This window comes from Balearica regulorum, chromosome 16 (genome assembly GCF_011004875.1).
Source record: "Balearica regulorum gibbericeps isolate bBalReg1 chromosome 16, bBalReg1.pri, whole genome shotgun sequence".
NCBI classification, from domain to species: Eukaryota; Metazoa; Chordata; class Aves; order Gruiformes; family Gruidae; genus Balearica; species Balearica regulorum.
The window spans coordinates 10973269-10995998 of NC_046199.1; the positions used below are offsets into that span (position 1 = coordinate 10973269).

At 50.4% G+C, this 22730-nt stretch overlaps 1 protein-coding gene across 2 annotated transcripts; it reads right to left on the reverse strand.

The window, feature by feature from the left end:
- Nucleotides 1-3330: 3330 nt before the first annotated feature.
- Nucleotides 3331-22730, reverse strand: SLC17A9 (solute carrier family 17 member 9). Of its 2 annotated transcripts, XM_075768492.1 has the most exons (13): nucleotides 22455-22730; nucleotides 14013-14210; nucleotides 12275-12414; nucleotides 11567-11666; nucleotides 10660-10790; nucleotides 9786-9882; nucleotides 8802-8898; nucleotides 7105-7192; nucleotides 6751-6785; nucleotides 6071-6186; nucleotides 5536-5591; nucleotides 5165-5194; nucleotides 3331-5056 (listed from the first exon to the last, which is right to left on the reverse strand). In XM_075768492.1, exons 1-13 carry the CDS (start codon nucleotides 22568-22570, stop codon nucleotides 4893-4895), a joined length of 1368 nt encoding a protein of 455 aa, XP_075624607.1. In that variant the 5' UTR covers nucleotides 22571-22730; the 3' UTR covers nucleotides 3331-4892. The 2 variants fall into 2 exon arrangements, with proteins under 2 accessions (XP_075624607.1, XP_075624606.1); XM_075768491.1 differs by lacking the exon at nucleotides 14013-14210 and having other exon boundaries at nucleotides 4758-5056; nucleotides 22455-22662.

Below are 22730 nucleotides of genomic sequence, written 5' to 3' on the forward strand. Positions count from 1 at the left end.
TTTTCATTATTGGATTAAGACCTACCCCACCCTTAATCCTGCATCGGGAACTGTGTAAGCAGGGAGCTATACCGGTCTGGAAACCAACTGGAGCATAAAACCCCAGCTACCGTTCCTGCGGCTGACGGTCATGCTGTGATTTTGGATTATTCCCGTGACTCTTTGCTGATGGAGCTCGGCTGTCCTGGCTCACGCCGTGTCCCCAGCGCTGCTGCGGGGCTGTCGGATGGGGCAGCCTGGCTCAAGGCAATGCCCTGAGGGTCTCCATACTCAGAGACACCCCCAAAAACTGCAAGCCAAGAGCACTGGTATTTCGGAGATACTTTGGTAGAGGAGAAAAGGTCTTTTTTAAAATCAAGTTGTACTTGTGGGAACTTAGATTGGTTTTCGTGTGTTCTTCAGGCTACCTGCCCTGAGGACAGTTACAAACAAACCCAGGAAAATTATTTTGAAGAAAGAAACAAAGCAGAGATGAAAAATTGTCAGGAGCTTGATGCCCTGGACTGCAACTCTCTGCCATTACCCCCCCAACCCCTCATTTTTAATTACAAGCAGTCAAACAGTAAAGACCTTAATGGACATCTTAATTATTGCATTAAAGTTTGAAATGGAAAATTCCTCATTACGTGCCGTGCAGTAGGTCACGGCTGCAATAAACGGTGATATTTTGCTTGTTACAGTGCCGGGTGCCCTTTGCAGAACGGTGGTGTCTTTGGGGCATGTCCCAGCCCCGGGGAGCTGGCAGGTGGATGTTAGATCAGGTCTCTGCTGTGAGAGCATCTGCTTGTGTTTTCAAAGCGAAAGTATCAGCAAGAAGTGCTCTTTGCTATTTCTTTTCTCCTCCAAAGAGTGCTATTTTTCTCCTGTGTTTTGCTTTCCATCTGCTTGAATGCGTTTATTGATTTAGTGTTAGGCAAACTGCAATAAAACAGTATCCTTCCAATGCTCTAGAGCCAGCTATTGAATATGCCCCAAACAATTTAAATACAAACCGACCCATCAATTCCAGCCCACAGCAGCAATACAACGTACTTGTGATTAATCGGCCTTTAAGCCCAGCCCCAAGTTCCCAGTCCCTTTTGCACCGTACCCATCCCTGCTTGCTCAGGGCAGGCTGGAAAGCTGGGATCCAGCCTGCCAGGCAGGGTAGCCCTGGGATACGGACAATTTAAGGAATGTAGCAGAGCTCATTCTTTTCTCTCAGGCTTTACACAGTTGCAGGATACCATGAAGAAGAACAGGGCAGGGTTTAAGGTGGGTCTGTGGCTTCTTAAAGCTTTTCAGGTCAAAATAGCTCAAGCGTGTGTGTCAGAGGTTGTCTATACCTTTATAAGGGGAGCAAAAAGACAGGAAAAGTTGAGGATAACTTGCATTCTGCTCAATTATCTTCAGCATCGATTTCATACCAGAAAGTTTCATGTTGTTTTTTTCTGAGCACATTGAGGAGAAAATTAGTGGACTCTGCAGTCCTTAAAGATATTTTCTTGATTACACGACTCTACAGATGAGGCTTTGAAATTCCTTTTGCGGCTATTTCTCCTTTTAAAATGTACTCCCAAACTTTTGCTTACCACCCTCCCCCCAGTAAGGGTACAGGTGCCCAAAGGGCACACGAGGAGGGAAAGCAAACCCTGGGACAGCAGGTCCTGGGACACCCCGACACAGGCGCTGGCGCTGACAGCCACCACCCAGGGCTGCTCCGCGGTGGGACCAGGCTCCACTCACTGCCCAGCTGTTCCAGCTGTGCCAGCCGTGCCAGCCAAACCACCCACGCCAGCCACAATCAGCCATACCATCCGTGCCAGCTGTGCCAGCTGTGCCAGGGCCGGGCTCAGCAGCTCTCGGCCGGCCAGGAGCTGCCACATCCCAAATCTAACAGCTCCCTCTGTTGGCATCTGCTCGAACCTATCAGCCAGGACGCAAAAAAAGTGGGCAATGTGTTTATTTAATTTTTTTAGCACAATCTCCAGGTGGAAGGGAATCTGTCCCACCTCACTGAGGGCTTGTTTCGTTTGTGTTATTGCTCTAACGACTGATACCGGACCGTGTCCCCTGGTGCTGCACGGACCACAGCTCTGCTGAAGACAGCTTTTCAGTCATTTTTCCAAAATAAGTGGGAAGATGTAGCTGGATGTACTCTGAGGTCCGACGTACGAGTACACACAAGGTTGCTGGGAAAATCTGCCAGCCCAGATATTCCCCCAGCACAGCCCCCCTGTCCTCTCGCACCAGCCCTAAGCAGTTTATCACACTAAATATACTTCAGCTCTGTCTGATCACGCAAATTAGCACCTCTGCATTCAAAGGAAAATCAGACAATGTGCAAATGATTCGCTGCCTTTATTTTTTTAGGTCCTTCCCTAACAAAAACTCTCAGACAGCAAGCTTTGGCAAGGTTGCTTAAACAAATAGTAATACAGCTATGTAAGGTGGTTTCAATACTTCACCAAAGAGGTATGAACATAATGAAACCTAAGCCTCAAAAGGACTTCAAATATTTAACTCATTAGACAGTTTACTGAGACATATAATCCGGACAGCCCACCGAAGCGTTAGCTGGATTTACAAAGAAGGCACAGCCAGCAACGCTGACTTTCCTGTGAAGATCTTAGTTCCAAATTTCCCGGCTTGCAGAGCCAAGGGGTGGCCGAACCGCCTGGTTTCAATGCGAGGGATTTAAACTCGCGGTTTAAGAAATGGTGCGACCAGCAAAGAGAACCAGAATTCACTCCTGACCTGCAACGCTGAACAGCCAGGGGGAAAAAAAAAAACCCCAACCCCACCATTTCCCTACGTCACTATAGGAAAGGATGTGCAAACAATCTGCTCAGACGGGATGAGGGACAAGAGAGATGGCAGAGATGGCTGCACGGCCTCGGGCCTCTCTGGCAAGCCTGGTTTGTGTTTGCTGTGTGTGCCCTCCCCGGTTTACAGTTTTACTCGCTGGGATTAAAACACTGCCCAGCAGCGCTCCTGTGTCCCGGCTCTGTGGCATGGCAGCACCCCAGATACAGGGTTGGTAGCAGCCAGCCTTTTAGAGACAAAAGCACAAAAGGAGAAAAAAAATTACTTTCTCATCTCCTTGGCCCCCAATCAGGCCACACTGATCCTATATTGCCTTGCGAAGACATCAGGCAATGCATCTTTATCTCTTAATACCCCCGATAACTAGCTCAGCTTAGCTGAGTGGCACCCATTAGTGTCTCTGCAATTAAAAGGCTGTCAGTATTTTCACTGCAGACCCAGTCAGTCACAAATTTAACACGGTTCCCACATAGCTTCAGAGAAGAAATTTGGCCAAAATAAAAGGAGAAGCAAGGGATATATATATTTTTTTTTTCCAAGGGCAATGAATGAGAACCTATAGCTTTCCTGCACAGTGAGGTCCCTTGGGAAATCTGCTCCCAAGTCTCAGCTGAAGTTTTCTGGTAAGCACTAGAGAAATCAAAGAGATCCTTTCAGGCTGCAAGCAAGGGGTGGGAGGAAAAGCAATGAATTGCTTTAATATGAAATGTCACATTTAAAATAGCTCCTACAAAACCAGAAACTGTAGGCTGGTAAATCCTTTCCTTCTAGAAATACTGTGGGGTTTGGGGTTTGGTGGGAGTACCACTCAAAACAAGCATGCAGAATCAGGCCTCAAGTACATAAAATATAGAATTTGGTACTTAAATTTAAAAATATTTAGAAATAACTTAAGACATTCAGGCTCAGAGGCGTGTACAGCTGAGTATTTCCCTCTGACACGGGGAACAGCAAGGATCCACACCCAGTACTAGGGATCCCCAATGCAGAAATTTGCTTTATGCTTAAAGTCGAAACAAAACCTGCTTGTTGCAAGCTCTTTGGAAAGTCTCTTGCACGCCTTTGAGAGCGTGTGGAGGACACCTCTAAACAAGCAGAAAGCAGCATTTGGGGGTATGGATCCATAGCACAGGAGGTGCCCTCTTCTTCCTATACATTCATAGCACATGGCAAAACAGCTCCCGGGGGATTCCTCGGCTGCACCTACACCGCGAGGTCAGCTAAGCCTGACCACGGGTGACTGCAGCTTTCCTCTGCTCTCATGTTGGAGGTAGTCTACCTTGGCTCAGGGCTGGAGTAAAGCGACCCAGGAGAGGAGGGAGCCCTTGAGCTCTGCCCTGGAGCAGAGATGGTGGTTTGGGCAGTCCGCTCCACAACCTCCTGGCTCAGCTCAAGCGCGGTGAAGGCAGTGTTGATGCAACCTCATGCCCCTGGGTCCACAGCAGACATCCAGCCAGAAGACATCCCCTGATGGGAAGCCTTGAATCCATCTCACAACCCGTTCTCTTGTACACCCGGCTTGTACCTGTCGAGCAGACTGCAAAATGAAGGCACGCGAGGGAGGGTTAAGGTCAGAGGTACATTCGTTTGGATGATTCCTTTCATCAGAAAGGATTCAGAACGCACGTGTCACATGGCAGCCAGGAGCCGGCCACCCTCGCTGCAGTCACGGGACGGCAGAGCATGGAGGGGCCCGCTCCCGGCAGGGCGAAGCAGCTCCCCTCAGCCAGCGACTGCTCCAGGGCAGAGCGTGCAAACCGCGGCTCCTTCGGAGGCAAGCCACTTTGGCCACATGGATATTTGTCCACTGGACACAGACTGGGGCAAACCAGTCACACGGGCCGTATCCCCACCGGAGGTGTTGAGCTGGGTGGCTCTACAGGCCATCAGCTATGCCCTGAGCAAAAAATGAACTCTAGGTTTCTTTTCACCCATGGGTTTCATTTGGACCCATTACCTGCTTGGTCTCAGTATATTTTTTTCCTGTTAAACACCTAAAAAAAAAGAAAATGTTCTTTGGCACTTGTGCGACAATGACACATAGATGTGACACTCTCCTGTCCTTCGGCTGCTTGCTGGACTCATCTCTACAGGTCCATATATGCAGAGTCTGTGTCCACCCTCTGGGCCTCTCCAAACATGAGGAATGCACAGAGGCCAATGCTGTTAACGGCAGCCACCAGGTTGAAAACAGAAATCCAGGAGCCAGTGGTTTCGATCAGGTGGCCAGCCAAGTACACGCAAATGACACCTGGGACAGGAGGGAAGAGAAAGAAATGCAAAGGCTCTGGGGCCTGATCCTGCCCACCTGCGAGGAGAGGACTCCCCAGGAAGGGATGAGCTGCAGGAGGTACCTTACCTAGGAGGGCTCCACCTGTATTCCCAACACCTGTAATGAAAAGAAATAAATTGCGTATTCAAAACCCGCGGACGTGAGTGGCTTCATCCGACGCCCGGTCTGCGTGCCCAGCGGCATGCCTTGCTGACGGCGGGGACAACCACCCCTCGGCCTCATCCCCGTCCCTTGGTGCAGGTGAGCATTTGAAAGGCAGGTTCGTGCAGTTACCTGCCCCCCGCAATGGCAGGTATATTGCAGAAGGAAGCTGAAGCTGCAAATACGGAGTAGACTTTGGACAGAGCTACTCCTGCTCAAACCTCACCGCTGACGACCGCGCGTCCCCCACGCACACCGCCTCTCCAGCACAACCGAAACCCCGCCGGAACCCTTACCGAACAGTAAGCCAGCACACGAGGGGGCCAGATCCTGTACGTTTACCGAAATGCCACTAGTGAGAAAGAGAGGGGAAAACGGCTGTTTTAATGGAATGCGACTGCTTTTTCATCATTTACACAGTTTGGCAAAAAAAGGAAGGGATCCCAGGCAATAAATGGCACTGTCAGGAGAAAGGAGGAAAGGCTGAGAGTGAAGCAGCACAGCAGAGTACCAGCAGGAAAAGGATTCAACTCAAAGCACTCAGAGGGACCAAAATGCAGTTCCCCTCCTGCTTCACCTCCCCAAACCTGCCTGGTCCACGTGCCCTCCAGTGCACGAACCCTTTCCCCACACTAGAGGTTTGCTGGATCATTTCCAACCCAGCAGGCACAAAACTCCACCGGCCTCACGGGGACCAACACACGATGCTCAGACAAGCGACAGCTCTTGCTCTGACAGTCGTGGCGGAGGCAGCCTCCTCCGAGACCCCGAAATGCCGAGCGTGGGATAAGAGCGCAGGGACACAGCTACTGTCATTATCACTCTCCTTACCTGTGGTTAAAGGTCTGAAGTCCAACAGAGGCAGAGGCGAACACTATCGCTTTGCAAAAACTGGATGTCTGGCCCAGGCACAAAGCAAAAATGCTTGAGACACCGGAGCCAATGACCTGGAAGAAAGGGAAAATTAATACCACGGCACATTTTCTGTAAGGAAGAAAGCAACTCCTTTCACAGACAAACTATTCCCTTTTACAGTGGCAAGAGCTCGTAAGCACCAGGCGCTTCTCAAGCCTCTTTTTTCCCCACTGTCCTGCCTATCTGTGTCAGAGGTCTGTCCGGAGGGAAGCGATGCTGCAGAGCAGGGAGGATATGCTGTGCTCTCACCCGGCATTTCTATTTCTGCTCACCCTTGTATTGCTGTTTCCTAGTATCTAAGGGGTCATGTGGAGTGACAGCATATGGCTGGCCTTTCCCTGTGAAAGAAAACCTCTTTGGAGCACTCACAAATCTCTGTGCTCAGTTACCATCACTGTGCTCTGTTCCTCAGTCAGGATTTTCCTCTGGGTTTCATTGCCCACACGCACTGACCACCGGTCTATCTGCAAAGCTACAAACCCTTTCCTCCTCCCACCTATAATCACCAACCCAGCTCCGTAAAAGGTCTAATCTGCCATGCAAGCAGAGGTCAGGAGGTAGCTCCAGTGTCACTCCTGCGGCTTCAGCTCTCTTACCTGCATGAACTTACGAATGGTGATGGTTTTGTACCCTGGAAGAGAAAGGGAGAGTTGCAGTTAAGCCCAACTCACCGAGTTTCCTTTTTCTGCAGCTGGGAGACCACAGAGTGAGTGGATGTCAGATGGCCAGATTTCATCTCCAGGTGCACATTGTGGCTGAGATCAAAGGGAGCTTCAAATACATGGGTGGGATTCAGGCCATGGAGTATTTATCCTCTTTCATATCAGAACCTCACATTGTCTATTTGCTGGGTCTTCTTCTCCCTACAAACAAGTCCACCTCCTCCCACCCAGGTCCTCTTTCCACATCACATAAAATAAGAGCTAAGGAAAAGCCAAAAGAGCTCTTACCCTGGTTGATTAAATGATCGGACAGAAATCCACTGAACAAGCTTGTTGGAATTGCAACCAGCCAGGGGACTACATTAAACACCCAACCCTGAAAGTGAGCAAAGATCAAGAGAGGTTTGCTGTCAGAGCTGAGTTTGTTTTCAAATTTTATTTGACAGTCTGTGATATCTGTAGAAAGGCAAAAAAAAAATGAAGCGATCGGGACTTCTCGCAGGATCTCTACCCACTTTGCACAGCAAGCTCTCAGCTACACCTTGCACCACTCCAAAGTCTCTAAGGCAGCAGGCGCGTTACGGGGCTGTAGCATTTGTAGGTTTGCTGTCTCTCCTCCTGCCCCAGTGGCCCTGCCTCCAAGGGAGAGGCAGAAAGCTCCGTCTGCTCTGGGAACAAGGGATTAAACATCGCAAAGTTTACTGTTCAGCAAGGTGATGTGGCAGAGAGCCACAGAGCCCTGGAAAGCAAGCTGCAGGTTTTACTCTGCCCTGTGGGTCGTCAGTAAAGCTGTCGGCAAAATCTCCGGCATCAGCTTCAACCTCATTAGCAGCGTTACTGTGAAGCTGAGGGAACGTAGCTGGATTTTCTAATGCCAGGATTAGGTAATATTATGGGTAGCAACATACTTTGTCTATTTTCAATTAAGCAAGCTTGCACAGTTGTAATCACAGATGATTACTGGTCATCTGGATTACAGCTGCTGAGGCGTTTTTGCGCCCACATCCCACAAGGACCTGAAAGCAGGTTGGGCTGGGCTTCATCTCAGCTGGTTGAATCTACCCATCCATCCACCATCCCCTGCACCTCCCGCTTCACTCAGAGCCCGTCACCCCATGGAGGCACCCCTCCCTTCCTCGCCCAGCTTCAGGATGCTCGGGAGGGCTGAATAACCTTGGGTCTGAATAATCCTGTTTCAGCTGCTCCTGGAAATCGTACCGGGGTCCATCTGAGTCTTTCAGTGCCTTTGAAACTTTGGGTCTTGGTCACTTTTGAAAATATTACCCCGCAGGGCTTGTGGGGCAGTACCTCTGGTGTCTGTTAACACCAGCTGGAGCTGCTCAGCAAGCCAATCCCAACACATCAAACCACCCTTGTCTCATCCCTACGGCCCATTGCCCTGAGCAGCATGAGCCAAAATCCTCCATCACCTCCATCCAGGCGGACTGCAGGCAGCTGCCTAGGCAGCGGTGAAGGCAGCTCACCTGCAGAAAGGGCGTTTGACCAGTAGGTGACATAGGTTTCCCACATTAAGGATTATCATCCATCCTTTAAGATCAAGCATCCTCAAGCACAGTTTTATTAAAATGTATGAAGCAATTATCAGATGCGGGAACGCTATATAGAGCATCTGACATAAGGGCACCGTGATGTAACGCTTAACAGAGAGTAAATTACTGCTGCACAAGCATATTACTCGAGGTGCACAGACTATGTTTGCTGTTTTAATACATGATTTTAATATAAATATCAAGTATGCCATAAAGTGCCTTGCACAGGTAATATGAAAAGGCATTTGTAAGGAGCAGGGGGGTAACAGCTCCTGACCCCGCAGGGAAGCCTCCCACCTCCTCCTGCCTCCCAGCCTGCTCTCACCAAGTCCCTCTGCCATCGTCTTCCTCCCTAACCAACCCCTTTCAGCCAGCACCCAGCACGACCTCATTTGCACAGAGACCGGCAATGCCGGCGCGTCAGAGCCGGCTTACCTTTGACTCGGGGAAAGTTTCCTTAAAGAAAGTTGGCAGCCAGGAAAGGAGAGTGAAAAACGTGCTGGCCGTACAAAGCTGAGCGATGATGACAGCCCTGAAAATACACAGCAGGGAGGAAAAAATCAGGAGTGACAGGTCACACTGGGTAGGAAAGAAGCACTCAAGCAGCCCAGTATTTCAGTTCCTGGTCTATAAATAAATCCCTCACAGCACTACAATTGCTTCCTGAGGTTTTTTCATAGATAACTTCTCCTTTTGGCTTGCCACTTGTTCTTTGCTGCCATCACCGCTCAGGACCTGATGTCAGCCCCTGGGTTCAGGCCAGGTTAACTGCAGCGGCGATTGTGCGAGTGCGTTTCCCACCAGTCCCTTCCAGCGCTGCAAGAGCTGTCCTGCTCCAAGAGGCACTGTCTGGGGTTTTCTAGGGATTTATTATCAGCAGGTGCTCCATGTTATTCAAGGCAGGAATGGGCTTGCTGCACTGCATCGCCCTCCTCCCTGTCTTTAAACAGCACTTGGGATAAACTTCAGTACCTAATGTAGCATCGCAAAGGAAAAATGGCTATTAACAAGATGTTTTGCCAGCAATGAGAACACAGCCTGTGCCACCCAGTGCCCCCGAGCAGCACTGCTTAGGAGCCCATTACAAGCAGCATTTCTAACCAGAGCTGTGGAGAATATCCCGCCGGAGGAGCACACAACCCGCACAGGGAGCACACTGCAAAGGAGGAAGATTTGTCAGTAATATTCAAACCTGACATTCCTCCACACAGAACAGAAACCGCCATTTATCAGGCTTACCTTTTTAGTTATTTATTTATACAGAAGGTATTGGAAAACCTGATCATATTTCCCAAATATATAAATAAGTGGACAAAACGCTCATAGGCAGAAGAAATAAGAACAAAGAGGAGAAAAAGCCTGTGGAAGGAGGGTGCTCTCCCAGCCCTGCCGACCCTCGAGGCCACTGCAGCTGCCTACCATATCGGTGCCTTCTTAAACAGCTGCTTCCAGGGAACTTTGGTCTGCTTGGATATCGAGAGGCCTCGCATTAAATAATCTATAGGAATGATGAGTTCTGCAGAGAAGAAAATATACAAAGGCAAGCTCTGATCAGTAATTTTCTGTGCAGCTGGAGGAAGCCCTGGGAGACCGCTATGTAACTACCTTTAATCTCTTTCTAACTCATTTTTTTGGATATACCAGCATTGAATGCTCATGAAAACACCTTGTTATGTTGACCAAAATCTTTCCACTGCACCCACACACTTCCCCATCCAGCCACCTTCACCCATTCGATATATCTCTTGTTAAAATTAAACAAAAATCCCTTGTGCAGGGACCAGGTTTGGATTTTGTGCAGCACCAGACACACACCAGGCTCCTGATGGGCTGAGAACCTACATACCACACTCACACTAATAATGCGGTAGCAAGGTATAATGGTTTCCCCATGTGTGGAATTACTCCCAGACAGTTATTTGGGAAGAGATATTCCGGATTAACTGGTTTTTAAAAGCTCTGTGTAGATGCTTTTAGTTTGGAATAAGTATCTTGCCCTGCTTTAGCTTAATCCACTTTGAAGATCATGCTCTGTTTGGTGTTTTCACTGATGCTTAAGAGTACTGAGGAGTCAGATCAGGCTCTCAACAGCAATATAATCCAGCGTGGGACTTGAAATAGGAAATCAGCAATGCAAGAGCCCGAAAAGACATCTGAACAAAAGGTCTTTGTGCAAAACCAGGTATGATCTTGCAACCAGAGGGGATTTGCAGAAAATAACCGGGAGGTGCCACTTGGGTCCCGCAGCCTCAGGAGCGCTGGCAGCCCGAGGGATGCAGGCGGCTGCACTTACCTTTCTCACTCAGGAGGTACTTGCAGGTGCAGTAAACCCAGAGCAAAGTGAGAAACCCAGAGAAGTAGAAAACGCTCTCCCAGCCGTACCAGTCCAGGAGGAGAGATCCCGCACCGCCGATCACCAGCGTCCTGCAAGGGAAGCCACACTCGGATTTACAGGTCTGGCTAAAAGCCTTTGGGCTGCACGCAGCAATGGGAGATGCTCCCTTGGGGGATGCTGCGGATCACTAAATGTACTTAAAGGAGCCATCAGTCGCTGCCCGCCTGCCCGGTCACCCCGTGACTCTGCAACCTGCCCTGTTCCCCACGTGGCATCTCGGGCCAGATCCTCAGCTGGGCAGCAGAAACCACAACGGGACCTCACGCTCGCCTGCCCCACACTGACACATGCCCAGCGGGGAAAGAAAATGAGGTTGCTGGTGTGCAGAAAGTATCTCAGAGAATGTATAAATCAGCAAAAGACAGGAGTACACTGGAAACTAAGTGATTAAATGCAGTAATATTTCTATTTGGCTTTTAAACAATTCTTCCATTTAGAAAGGAAATTCTCATGGAGATTAGCAAAGATGGGGAAGTTATATTATCCCCGTCTATCAGAGAGGACAGGTGACCAGTCTCAGGCTGACCCTTGCTCTTCCTACTGAACCAGGCTGATTCCCATAGTAATTACATGTTGCAAACACTCTTCAAAGTCTGTCTTGAAAAGAAAGAAACAAAAAAAAATATACATAAATCCTTGACATGCATGACAGCAACTGCCTGAGGCTTCCTCAGCTGCAGCCGGTATCCTCAAGGACCCAGGAATCCACATGTACTGCAAGTTTTGCCTCCAACTATTTAATGGCATTTCATTACATACGATGTCCAGAGACTGTCGCTGGCTGCTCAAAGCCTTTCGAACTTACCCAAACTGCGAGCCAGTCCCCACTGTGCTGTAGGTGAAGGCTCGCTCGCTCTCCCGGACCTTCTGGGACAGCAGGCTGGCCAGGGACGGGAAATACACCCCTGCGAGCAACGGGAGCAAGGCAGGGAGCAGTCAGGCTCCTGTGCCCTTGTGAGCAAATCAAAAGCAAATTAAAAAGCTATAAACACCAAGACAAAGCAATGAAACCTTTGGTGATTCAAAACAGGGATATAACATAAAATAAGTGAATCCGTCGCCGTGAAAAGTTTGTTTGTGCCTTCTCTGTAATCCCCTGTTTCCTCATCACTGCTGCTACCGTAAATCCATCGGTTCCCCAGCACTGCAGCTCGGCAAGAGGGGAGGAAAATCATCCCAAATTATCCAAAAGTTTTGGCAAGGTCCAATTTTCCCCAAGTGCTTTGAAGGAGTTTTAAAATGTGGAAAATTGAACAGGAACAGTGATGATTTCAGAAGTCAGCAGCCTTTGTCCGGCAGAGAGATTTCTACAGGGGAATGATTTGTCACTTTTTCTTTTGCAGAAGTTCTGGATGCGGAGGCAGTTTTGAGGCAGAGGATTGCTCGAACACGCAGAAGGGTTCATGCTCTGCAAACCAGATGACTTGCATCTGAATTTACTGCACATGAGCCCCCACGCAAGGAAGCCTGTGGGCAGACAGACACACAGACACGCTCAGGACAGGGGTCTCACCTTGCAGCAACCCCATGAGGAACCTGGAGGAGGTCATAAAAACGAGATGGGCAGAAGTGACGTGGGTGAGCAGCGGGGTGAGGACCGTGAGGAACCCCCAGGCTGATGCCGAGAGGAGGAGGACTTTCTCCCCTCCTATTCTGGAAGACAGAAAACACATTATCAAAAACGAGGGGAGGGTGAAAGGGCAAAGCCCCCCACTCAAGACTCAAATGTTCTTCCCCATTTAGCCTGTTTTTAAGAGCAACTTTCAGTCAAACCTGTTCTTCTCTTACAAATGCCTTTAGCCTTCTGGGGAGTAGCTCTGACCTCCTCCCTTCCCACCTCCTGCTCCCCTGGAGCAGGCAGCAAGCAGCTGCCCGCCGGCATTGCTCTCACCAGGACGCTGGCTGCCAGCGCTCCCGTCCAGCTCCAGCACACACCAACCCCAGAGACACCACTGTGCTGACACACTCAAGTCTCTGACGGAGGGGAAGCCCAAGCTGCTGTCACTGTTCTGCTTTTCTTAACCGGTGACGGTGTTTTCTCTTCTGTCTGCTCTTCTGCATCGGCTCTGCCTGTTAATATTTGGGGGCTTTGCAGGCATTGGCTTGCAAACGATCAAGGAAGGTAATTAAATAGCATAGTGCCCTGCGTGGATGATGCACTCCTTCCAGGCATGTGTTCCTCACAAAAGATTTCACAGGAAAGCCTTCCTCACTAAGGAGAGGGTGGCTGGGGAAAGGAACTGGAGCAGGTAATTACTTAGATCTTTCCTTACAGCTAACTGGGGAAGTTGTTTTTTAATTGATATGAGAAAATGGAGACATCCCGTACATGATGGAAATTGTGATGGGAGCTGGCCTGTGAAAAGATTGTGAGAATGAGAATATAGGGTGGAAAAATTGGAGGTGCTGCACTGAAAATGAAGTTGGACTCTGCAGATCAAATAGAAAAAAGCTGTATTCGCTGCAAAAAGGAAATATTTTCTTCCTGTGGTTAGTGATTGCAGCTATAAACCCTTCCAAATGGCTGTCCGGCACCACTGGGATTAAGCTGTTAATGGACAAATAACACTCCCGGTGAGCAGCAGCTAGGAACTATGCATGAGCATCAGCATTTATCACTTTTCTAAAATAAAGTCTGCTTTACACCCACTATTTCTTTCATCAGCTTAACATGTAAGCTTGTGGGTTTGCTTTTTTTTATCCCAATTACTGAACCAGTGCTAAAAACAACCTCCATCAGAAAAATTATGCTGGTATAAAAGTGCTCTTCACTGTTTCCAGGTGAAAAAAACCCCCTATGTTGGTCTCAGTGTCCATTAACACGACTGTAGGTCTCTCCCGGCAGCGGCTATGCAGGAGCTGTGGGGGGAGGAATGCAGGTGCAGACACTCCCTGGGTTTGCCGGGGGCTTTGCCTGTGCAAAGTCCTTCCGTGCATACTGCCCTGTAAGCACAGCAGCAATTTCAAGACCCAGGAATCTAATCAGACAGCCAAAACTACACATATCCTTCCTGAATCTGAGCTATAGACCCTGAGGGAGGCTGATGGAGAGACCTCAACCGCTTTCAGAGCAACCTGCAGCGCCCCGTAAAACTTCTACCCACAGACACGCTTCACCCTCCCACCCCGTCACTGTCCCAGGGTGAAACCTGGCACAGCCACTGTCGAGACTTGAACTGAGAAGTCAAAACCAAGCTAAGTGTCATTGAAAAAGCCTGGGCAGAGGAAAACATGAGAATAATTTCCAGTACTGATCACTGATATGTCCTCCGATAATCTGTGTCAAGCAGTAGCCCCAGAAGAAGCTGCTGAGCACTATGCCGGACTGCTTCTTGTCCCAGTCGAAGTGGGTGCTCAGGGCGACGGCGCAGATGGGCACGGTGACACGGACGCAGTACAGCAGGCACGTCCCCAGCAGCAACATCACCGTCCAGACACGGGACTCGGGCCTGCGAGGATGGAGAGGAAGATGGGGAAAGGGCAGATGGGATGGTCTGCCTGGTAGATCCACGCGCACCCAGCGCTTACAGGTCAGACTGGTTTGCTTGCAAGCTGTAACGAGTCTGTCTTGATAAAATAAAGGTCAGTGCAATCCCCCTGCAGCACAGTGTTTCTGACACAGAGCGTATCGCATCTGGTGACATTCAGGAATGATGCTAACTTTCACCCCAAACAGCATTTGACCCCAGCAGCAAAACGATAGTGTCTGTCCGTAGGCTGCAAGGTGGAACAGGCTGCTCATTGACTGCAGGGGGGGGAACCTGGTTTGGTTGCTTTTTTTACCCAAACAAAAGCTTTAGAAACTGTTCTTTAAAAAATAAGTATAACAAAGGAAAGGTCAGTGCATGAGGTTGGGAGTATTTGCATGAGACACACCGTATGTAAACGCAGCAAACACTTGTTATTTGGCATTCCTACCTGTTCCCAAGGGAGGTGGTGTGTGTGTGTGTTATCCTTCCTAAACAGGAGGGAGATGGAGGAATGCTTTAGTGTGAGACAAGAGATGATGGAGCTCAATAGCCCAGAGAGAGGAGCAAGATAATCCAGCCTGGCCTGATCAGAAATTTAATACGAGTAATAATATGTTAACTGAATACGGTTTTTGGTACATGAGTACTCAGCCCCAGGAAAAGTGCTCCTGCAGAAGATACAGGCTGGAAATAGGTGGGAAGGGAATTTTCTCCTGCTCCAAGTCAGCGATGTGCTTCTGGAGCAGGGACCCAGATTTTGCTGCAAACTTCAGACCCCAGCTGCTGGTGAACTCCTCTGCCTTCCCACAGCCCCGCAACATCAGTCCGGGTCCCCCTTTGCCCGTGAATTACGGAGTTAAAAGCTTAGTGAGAACGCCCACTATTTGTATTATTTGCATTTGGTTATTTTTATGCTCAGAGGCCAGAGCACAAAGCACTGAGCAAACAGACTCTCTCTGCTCCAGAGATGACTGAGGAATTCAGCGTACCGGGGCATTAACCTCTGTGCTTTCCACCCTGCTGAACATACCCGCCTTCTGCGCAGGAAACAACCTGGGTCACTTTTTCTATTGAAACGAGCATTTATTTCTCCGTACCGGAATGATGATAAATGTAGGTTAATCCCACGCAACACAAGACCATTTATAAACGTGTCAAACGGCCCGTCACGGAGGGAGAAGGAGGAACAATGAAAAGTAAAACACGCCGGGCAGCTGTGCCCGCTGGAGGTGAATTTATTGCTGTTTCCTGACGGGGCAGATAAGCAGCTCAGTGCCAAGCTCTGGCAGGAGGAACTGGAAGTGTTTCAGTTGGTGGTTTGAAGGTTGGAACCATCTTTACGGTGCACACGTACAAACGTACAAAATAACACAGGAACTAGAACGGCTCATGTATCTTTGCTGGAAAAATAACTTACCAAGGGTTGACCCGCCTCAGCCGTTTGAACTGGCTGGTAAATGCTCTCAGAGTCCCTCCTGGTCTTATGCCGAGAGGAAGATACGCAGCAATCGTATCTTAATTTGCTGCAAAGCCAAAGGTGATTTGTTTGGGTTTATTTAATCACCTGCCCCGGCCAGCTCCTGGCATGGCGGCTCCACCGACTTCAGCTTGCTACGGCAAAGCACAGTGAAACCAGAGGCTCGTCCGGGTCAGACCAACCCCAGTGGGATGATACGGGCAGGCGTTTTTGGGTATAAGTCCCCCATCGGAGGCAGAGGGCAGGTGCGGGGTAACCGGTGATGGAAAATGTTATGGAGAGCCCTCAGAGGGGTGCCTCAAGACGATTCAGGATGAGATGCACGCAGGTGTAAGCGACCAACCCGCGCCTGCCTGCCCAGGGCTTCTGCACCCGCAGAAATGGGCTGCTGCCAGTCCGGGGCCACAATCTCTCCTGTTATCTGCAGCGGCACAGCGCCGACTAATTTGAGCTACTGAACCTGCAACAATTGAGGTGACCGAGTAAAACACAGCAGCTGCATAGGAGCTGCATAGGTATTTCCTATTATTTAGCCACCGAGACAGTTTTCTAAATTGTGCTTTTCCCCCCAAAGCAAAGGGAGACCCTTCTGCGCTTTCTCACTGGCTGGAGCGGGGCTGAGCTCTGCTCTTCTCCCAGCAGTTATTCTGATGAGGCAGCAGCGTTTTAACGGGGTATTAGATTGACTGTTCTTCCTCGGCCCTAAACCCTACGCAACTGTGCAAGGTGTACGATGGAGAGAGAAAGACCTGTGCAGCTCTACTAGTCTTTGCTTCTCTTTATAATATTGCCAGGGTCTGTTCCCTCCTGTGGGTGTTCACAACCAGGAAAAGCAAAACCCACGCGGAGCAATGCCGGTGTCCGAGGAAGGTGCAGGCGAGGGGAGCACAGTTTGGTGCTAATGGATTGAACTGCAATCTATACATTTGTATTATTTTCCTATATGTTTAAATGCATCGGTAGACTTGTGCTCAAAAAAAGCGGGGAATATAAAGGTGGCTTCAGACTACCGCTTGCTTCGTAGGTAGCATATCCAACTAGGAAAATCCATTCAAATAATGAGTGTCAAATGTAATCACTAGCTGCCCACACCCACCTGAAAGCATGGCAAGAATTATTTCCCTGCAAGGACAATGATGTGCTTGCATCAGAGGAAAGAGCTTTGTAAATGCATTTTCTCCTAATTATAGTTATCACAGAGGCCGCCGATGAGTCAATACTCTGCTCTGTGCAAAACAACAACAGCAAAGGTCAGAGGAGAAACCTCGAGCAGCACAAAGAGGAAAAATTAAAACTCTCCTTCTAAAACTAAGGAATAATGACAAATCAAACAATAGGCTTTGTAGGTAACACCAGCCACCCAAGAAGCCAGAGCTGTATCAGCGTTAACAAATTAAATCTAATGGCTTCCCTGATGAGGGAGGTACAGATAATTTGAGCTGGAGATAACCAAACTGAGTCACAGTAAAGCACATCTAAAACTAAGGAAGTCACAGCCGCTGGTGTCATCGGTGTCACGGTGCCCATCTCACCGGCCACGTGAACAGACCGAGCATTTCCCCACGACCCTGTGCCGGTGCTGGATGACCCCCGGCGACACGGGGCAGAAACCTCCGTGAGAGGGGGCAGCCACCTCCCAACCATCAGCAGGTGAATCACCAGAGCGTGTCTGGAGCCACCTAATTGACTTAACTGGGTGCTGCGTGACGGCGGCAGGTCCTCGCTGCCCAGCCCGTGCTCTCCTGACCTGTCATGCCTTTCTGCCTACGAGAAACAGGCACTGCAGGTGCATCCCCTTCTGCATGTCACCGAGACCCTCTTTACCGAGCAAAGCAGCCATGCAGCTAGAAAACACTTCCTATTTCACAAACCTCCAACCACCACCCAGACGGACTATAATTAGCTCGAGCCCTAATGACTCTTCCTGGGTGGCAGCAGGCCCATATTTGAGCAGCCCTGCCTGATGTCCCTTGGTTCTCCTCCTCCCCACACAGCCCTGAGCTGTGGTGGTCACAGCTTGGCTTCGAAGCATCTAGCGATTCCCCTGGGACCCAGCTCCCACCAACCCAACGGGTCCCCTGCTTAGGGCACGGTGGTTAAGACTGATTTTTAAGGAGGCGTGAGAGGCCCAAAGTGGCAAAATCAAGCCGAGCCATCCCACAGTGGAAGGAGAGCCAGAAGCATTGAGTATCCTTATTTGCAGTGTGTTTTCCTGCTGGAGGAATTTCTCCGGTAGATGCCACAGAGCAAATATTTATTCAACTTTATTTCTCTTGACTTGCCTCCCTCCTTTCCCCCAGGTCTGTCTGTTTGCAGATACTGCAGATCACTGTTAAAATGGACTCGCTGGAGTTTAAGCTGTCAATCAGATTACAGTTTAGCACCCCCTTCAAGGCACAAGTCTGGACCATCAGGTATTTTCAGGTGGTGAGAGAGCTGTGTTAGACAGCAAGACTACGAACAGTCTGTCCCAGCAACAGCTCTTGGCCAGAAGCCATCTCCGAGGTTTGTGGGTGTTTTCCATAACTGGAATTGGGAGTGGGAGAACTGGGAGCTGCAGCTCCTGATTTGCATCGGAGCTGCGCCATGGCCGAGGTGGGCGCAGGTATCGGCAGCCGGCCATACCACCCACCCCCAGGGCATCTCTACCTCAGGTCCCTTCTCTGCAAAGAGACTGAAAATAGCTCTGTGGGTGATGCACGGAGGGTTCATCACCTGAAGCCACCTCCAGTGCCCCCAGCCCACTCACTCATCCCAGCCACCAGTAGTGGACACTCGCCTGTCCCAGCAAGAACCCCCGGACGAGCAGGATGGACATGAGCCCCCGTGGTGGTACCAAGGTCCCAGCCATGCTGGAGGGCCACCAGCTCCAAACTAAGGGCACCCAGCAGCTCACGCATGGGGCCACCTCCCAGGTGAACATCCCCAGCACGGGCAGCCGGTGCCTGCGGTCCCCCCCGTGCCTGGCTGCCCGCTGCACCGCAGCCTGGGGACGTTGTTCTCCCCGTGACCCGTTCCCAGCCTCCTGGGAGCATCCCCCTTCAAAAACCTCTGTTCCAGCTTACCCGCCTATGGCTTTAATTTACAGTAATCTCCAACACAACCGCGGCCTGACGGCGTAAACACAGCAGTCGTGCAGACACTCCTGTGCGAGGAGATAATACCCAGGTAGTTATTTTTAATCCAGTTTGACAGTCCTCTCACTTTTCTCTCTTTGTTTTTCTCAACAACAATTTCTCCTTCCCTTGAAAATCTAACGTGCTTGTCAAGAGAAAGATATTTTTATTTTTTTTTATCCCTCCTCGAGTTGATTTTATCGTGCTGCAGACTGGCTCCAAGCTAATGATTTGTTGCTGTCAAAAGTAGCTTTGGGGTTTAGAAGAGGGATTTTTTTTCCAATCCACCAGCTAACAGCCAACGAGAGCAGCACAGAGGACACAGGGCTTTTTTTTCCTGGGAAAGCTGCTGGTTTCCTGTCCGCCTCCTGTGCACAAACTCCTTCCGCAGAGCCGCAGATGGCAACAAAGTGGTGTTCAGCAAGCACGGCTCTGGGTTTATTCCCCCTCTTCATTTCTTGCTTTCGGCAAAAGCGAAGATGAAATTAGATTTCAGCAGCTCTTATGAGCTGGAAATAGTTGTTAAGTCCAGGTGGAGGCGGTGGGAAAACGTAATAATGAAGCGCACGCGTGCTCTGCACGCTGATCTAAGAGCATACCCGGATCAGCCAGGGATGAATTACATTTTCCACGTGAAAAAAGTTCTCGGCAAGGACGTGATTAAAACCAGGGTGAGGAACTTGTACAATAAAAAAATGCCAAACACCAAAAAAAAAAAAAAAAGGCAACTAAAGCTGCAACATTGTGTTGACAAAAGATCAGGGCACAGAACTCAGAAAAACAACGTGACTGCTGGCTCCAGGCAAAGAGCGCGGTCAGGCGACTGGAGACCAGCTTGTGGCTGGTGGTACAACTCCTTTTATCTCTGGAGCTTAAAGAAACTGCTATAATAATCCTTTGTCCTCAGGTGTAGCCAGAGGCTGGGAGATGCAGAGTCTGTTCAGGAGCCATTTGCTTCCCAGGACACACTGACTTCTCCATGTTGTATTTCTCTCCTGGAGGCACCATCCAAAATGTGATCCCCATGTCTACTGCCGGATCTGCCTGTGGCTTTGTGCGCAACCTTCAGTAGTAGAAGATTTCTCTTTGCAGCACTTTGTTCTTCCTCCACTTAAACCAGAGATGCTAGAACACATCTACTGCCTGAGGAGTCCTGCTTTGGCATGTTAAGGTCTCCCTAAAAAAGTGCTATCTGAATGTCCAGACAAGCTACATAAACGCAAGGGCTTTTTCAAGCCCCAAACAGAAATCCTCGAGTGTTGTTCTTGGAAGAGGAATAGGAGATGTGCGATAACGGAGCCATTGGAAACCTGCAGAAAAGTTTGGGAAAGGCAGCCGGAGAGGCGGGATAAAACACAGGGCAAGAACAGTGGAAAAGGAAGGAAAAGCCAGCTGAAAAAAGGGAGGACAAAAGAAGAAGCAGCATGAACAAAGGTGGAAAAATAACCCTGCCGAGATAACTGTTTATCTCTCCTTGCACTGACGGTGCAGACAGATCTTGGAAGGCTGCCTGGCATGTCTTTTGTTGGGGTATGAAAGGAGAACCCATGCCACTTCCCCCATGTGATAAAACCTTGCCTCTGTGGCAAGAACTCATTACTTGGAAACGGTGAGAGCTATTTATTTGCCTATGCTGTTCAAAAACTGTCCACCAAATTGACTTTAAACCATCCAGGGAGGTATTTTACACAACTGGACCAACCTACTTGTGTCATCTGGCGGATCGCTCCCCCTTTCTGCTCCCCCCTTCCCGTTCCCACCCTCCACCTGCCCTGTTTACTTTAAACCATAAAGCCTCCGTAAAGCCTCCCCACACAAGGGCTGCGACCACGCGTGTGTGTCTACACCAAACAACAGGGACAGGATCTCAGCTTCCGTGAATTACTGCAATATAGATAACGATCTGATGGGAGTTACGGTTATCCTGCTGCTCCTTCACATTAACTGGATTCTTTCAATTACTAGCAGCACTTAAGATGGTCAGAATCCCTTCAAAATACATCTATCTTGACCGACAGACTGTCTTCATCAACTGCCTCTTTTGTTTTGGAAAGTGTTACCGGTGGTTTGCATTTTTCAAAGAGATTTGGGAAACTGGAGAGCTCATTCTGGCCAAATATATTAAATTTTTTTCTAGAGGAAGAACATCTAAATGGGAACTTTGCTTCATGAAAATTTGGAGTGAGGTTCTTCCTCTCCCCCCACTCTCATTTCACAAAGACTTAGGGAAAAGTTAGAAAGGGAGAGACAGAGGGAAGGAATTTTCCTAACTGCTTTTAGGGGAAAGAATCTTCAAATTTTAAGCAACCCTAGTGCCAAAGGTCTGCTTGTGAGACCCCTACTCTTGAGATGAGTGTGGATTTGATTAGACTTCCACATCTCTGACTGCAGAAGTGTCCCTTCTGGGGACAGCAGTTTACGGCCGGCTATCTGCCTGCTGCTGGTGCAGGAACGGATTGACGATAAACCTCAACTTATCCAGCAGCTAATTGCTGCTGGACGGGGCAATTCCTCCCCTTGGCCACACGTTCCTGTGCATTGGCACCGATGTCACCTGTGCCCCGTGGCTGCCTCTCCGCTCTCCCGCCGGGGCGAGCTCACCGCAGGGTCACACCGGCCGCCGCGGCAGCCAGCCGTTAGTTCCTCTTCGTGGCAGACTTAAACCAACCCGAATTTCAAAAGCACAGAGGCAAAATGGTGGAGTCCAGGGGCTCCCGGTTTGGAAAAGCCTCTGACCGTCACTTCCAGCTGCCACACGACACTCCTGAAGCATCATCTCACCCTGCCTTGGCTGCGACAAGCGGCAGGTCCTGAGGTCGAGGTGCTGGGTGACTTTCCCAGGGTGGGAGAGGAGCAGCGCTGCCCCAGGTATCCCAGCTCGGTCCCTGGTGCGTAGCACCCTGTGTTTGCGTATGCCTCTACTGGTACAAGCGGTCAGTTTGGGCTTAATAGTATTTTTAAGTATTTTGATTACTTAACTTGAAGAACAGTTTGTGCTGTCTAACTGCTGCCCAGCTACTGCTCCAGACTTTATCTTAATTAATTACTATCACCGATACAAACATCCCTGCTGGAACACTTCGATAAGAACCTCGCAGTGGTTTCAGCCGATGTTTAAATAGCTGACTACAGGCCAGAAATAAGCTCAATAGATTTCCCCCCCCCCCCCGCGTTTCACAGTAATTCCGTATCTTCCCCCCTTTCCACTACCGTCTCTCCTGGAGCGCGGCGGAGTCAGACCGCGGGGGCTGCCCGGGAGCGTGTCCCCGGTACCGGCCTCCTGCACCCCCGGTGGGCGGCGGCGGGGCCGGGGAGCGGAGGAGGGTCCCGGGCCGGCGGCATCCCGGCCGCTGTCCCGGCGGGGAGCACCCAGCAGCTCCCGAAACCGCCTCTTCGGAGAGCGGTCCGGGCTGCCTGACCGCCTCCATCCCGAAGCTGCATCTTTTCCAGGAGCTGCCTCAGGACGTGGCGGAGGGGGTCTCCGGCTGAGCTTGCCCGAGGCTACGGGGAGTCCCGGGGCCGGGAGGGGACCGGCCGGGGGATGCAGGGGGCGGGGGGGGGGGGGGGTTGTCCCGGGCGAGCGCTGCAAAGCAAGGGAGCGGCTTTCCCGGGAGACGGGTCCAGCCTTACCTGGACCAGTACGGGTCCCCGCCGCCATCCCTCCTCATGCCGTCGAGCTGCGCGGCCCGGGGACCGTGCTCGGCGCTGCACACCGGCACATTCCTGCCGCCGCCACCCGCGGCCATGCGGGCAGCGCCTTCCTCCTCCGCCGGCTCACATCGCGGCGGCCGCCGGCTCCCTCCCCCCGCCGAGCCGCGGCCACGTGTCAGCGCCTCCCGCCGCCCCGTTCCGGGAAGTCCCGCAAAGCGGCCGGGGGCGGGCGGGTCCCGGTACCCGGTCCCGGGG

Coding starts and splice junctions, on each gene's coding strand:
- SLC17A9 (XM_075768492.1), bottom strand. CDS start 22,570: ATGGCCGCGGGTGGCGGCGGCAGGAATGTGCCGGTGTGCAGCGCCGAG. Junction 7,193..8,801: donor AAACTTTCCCCGAGTCAAAG/GTAAGCCGGCTC, acceptor GCTCACTTTCAG/GGTTGGGTGTTTAATGTAGT. Junction 5,592..6,070: donor CTTCAGACCTTTAACCACAG/GTAAGGAGAGTG, acceptor CTTTCTCACTAG/TGGCATTTCGGTAAACGTAC.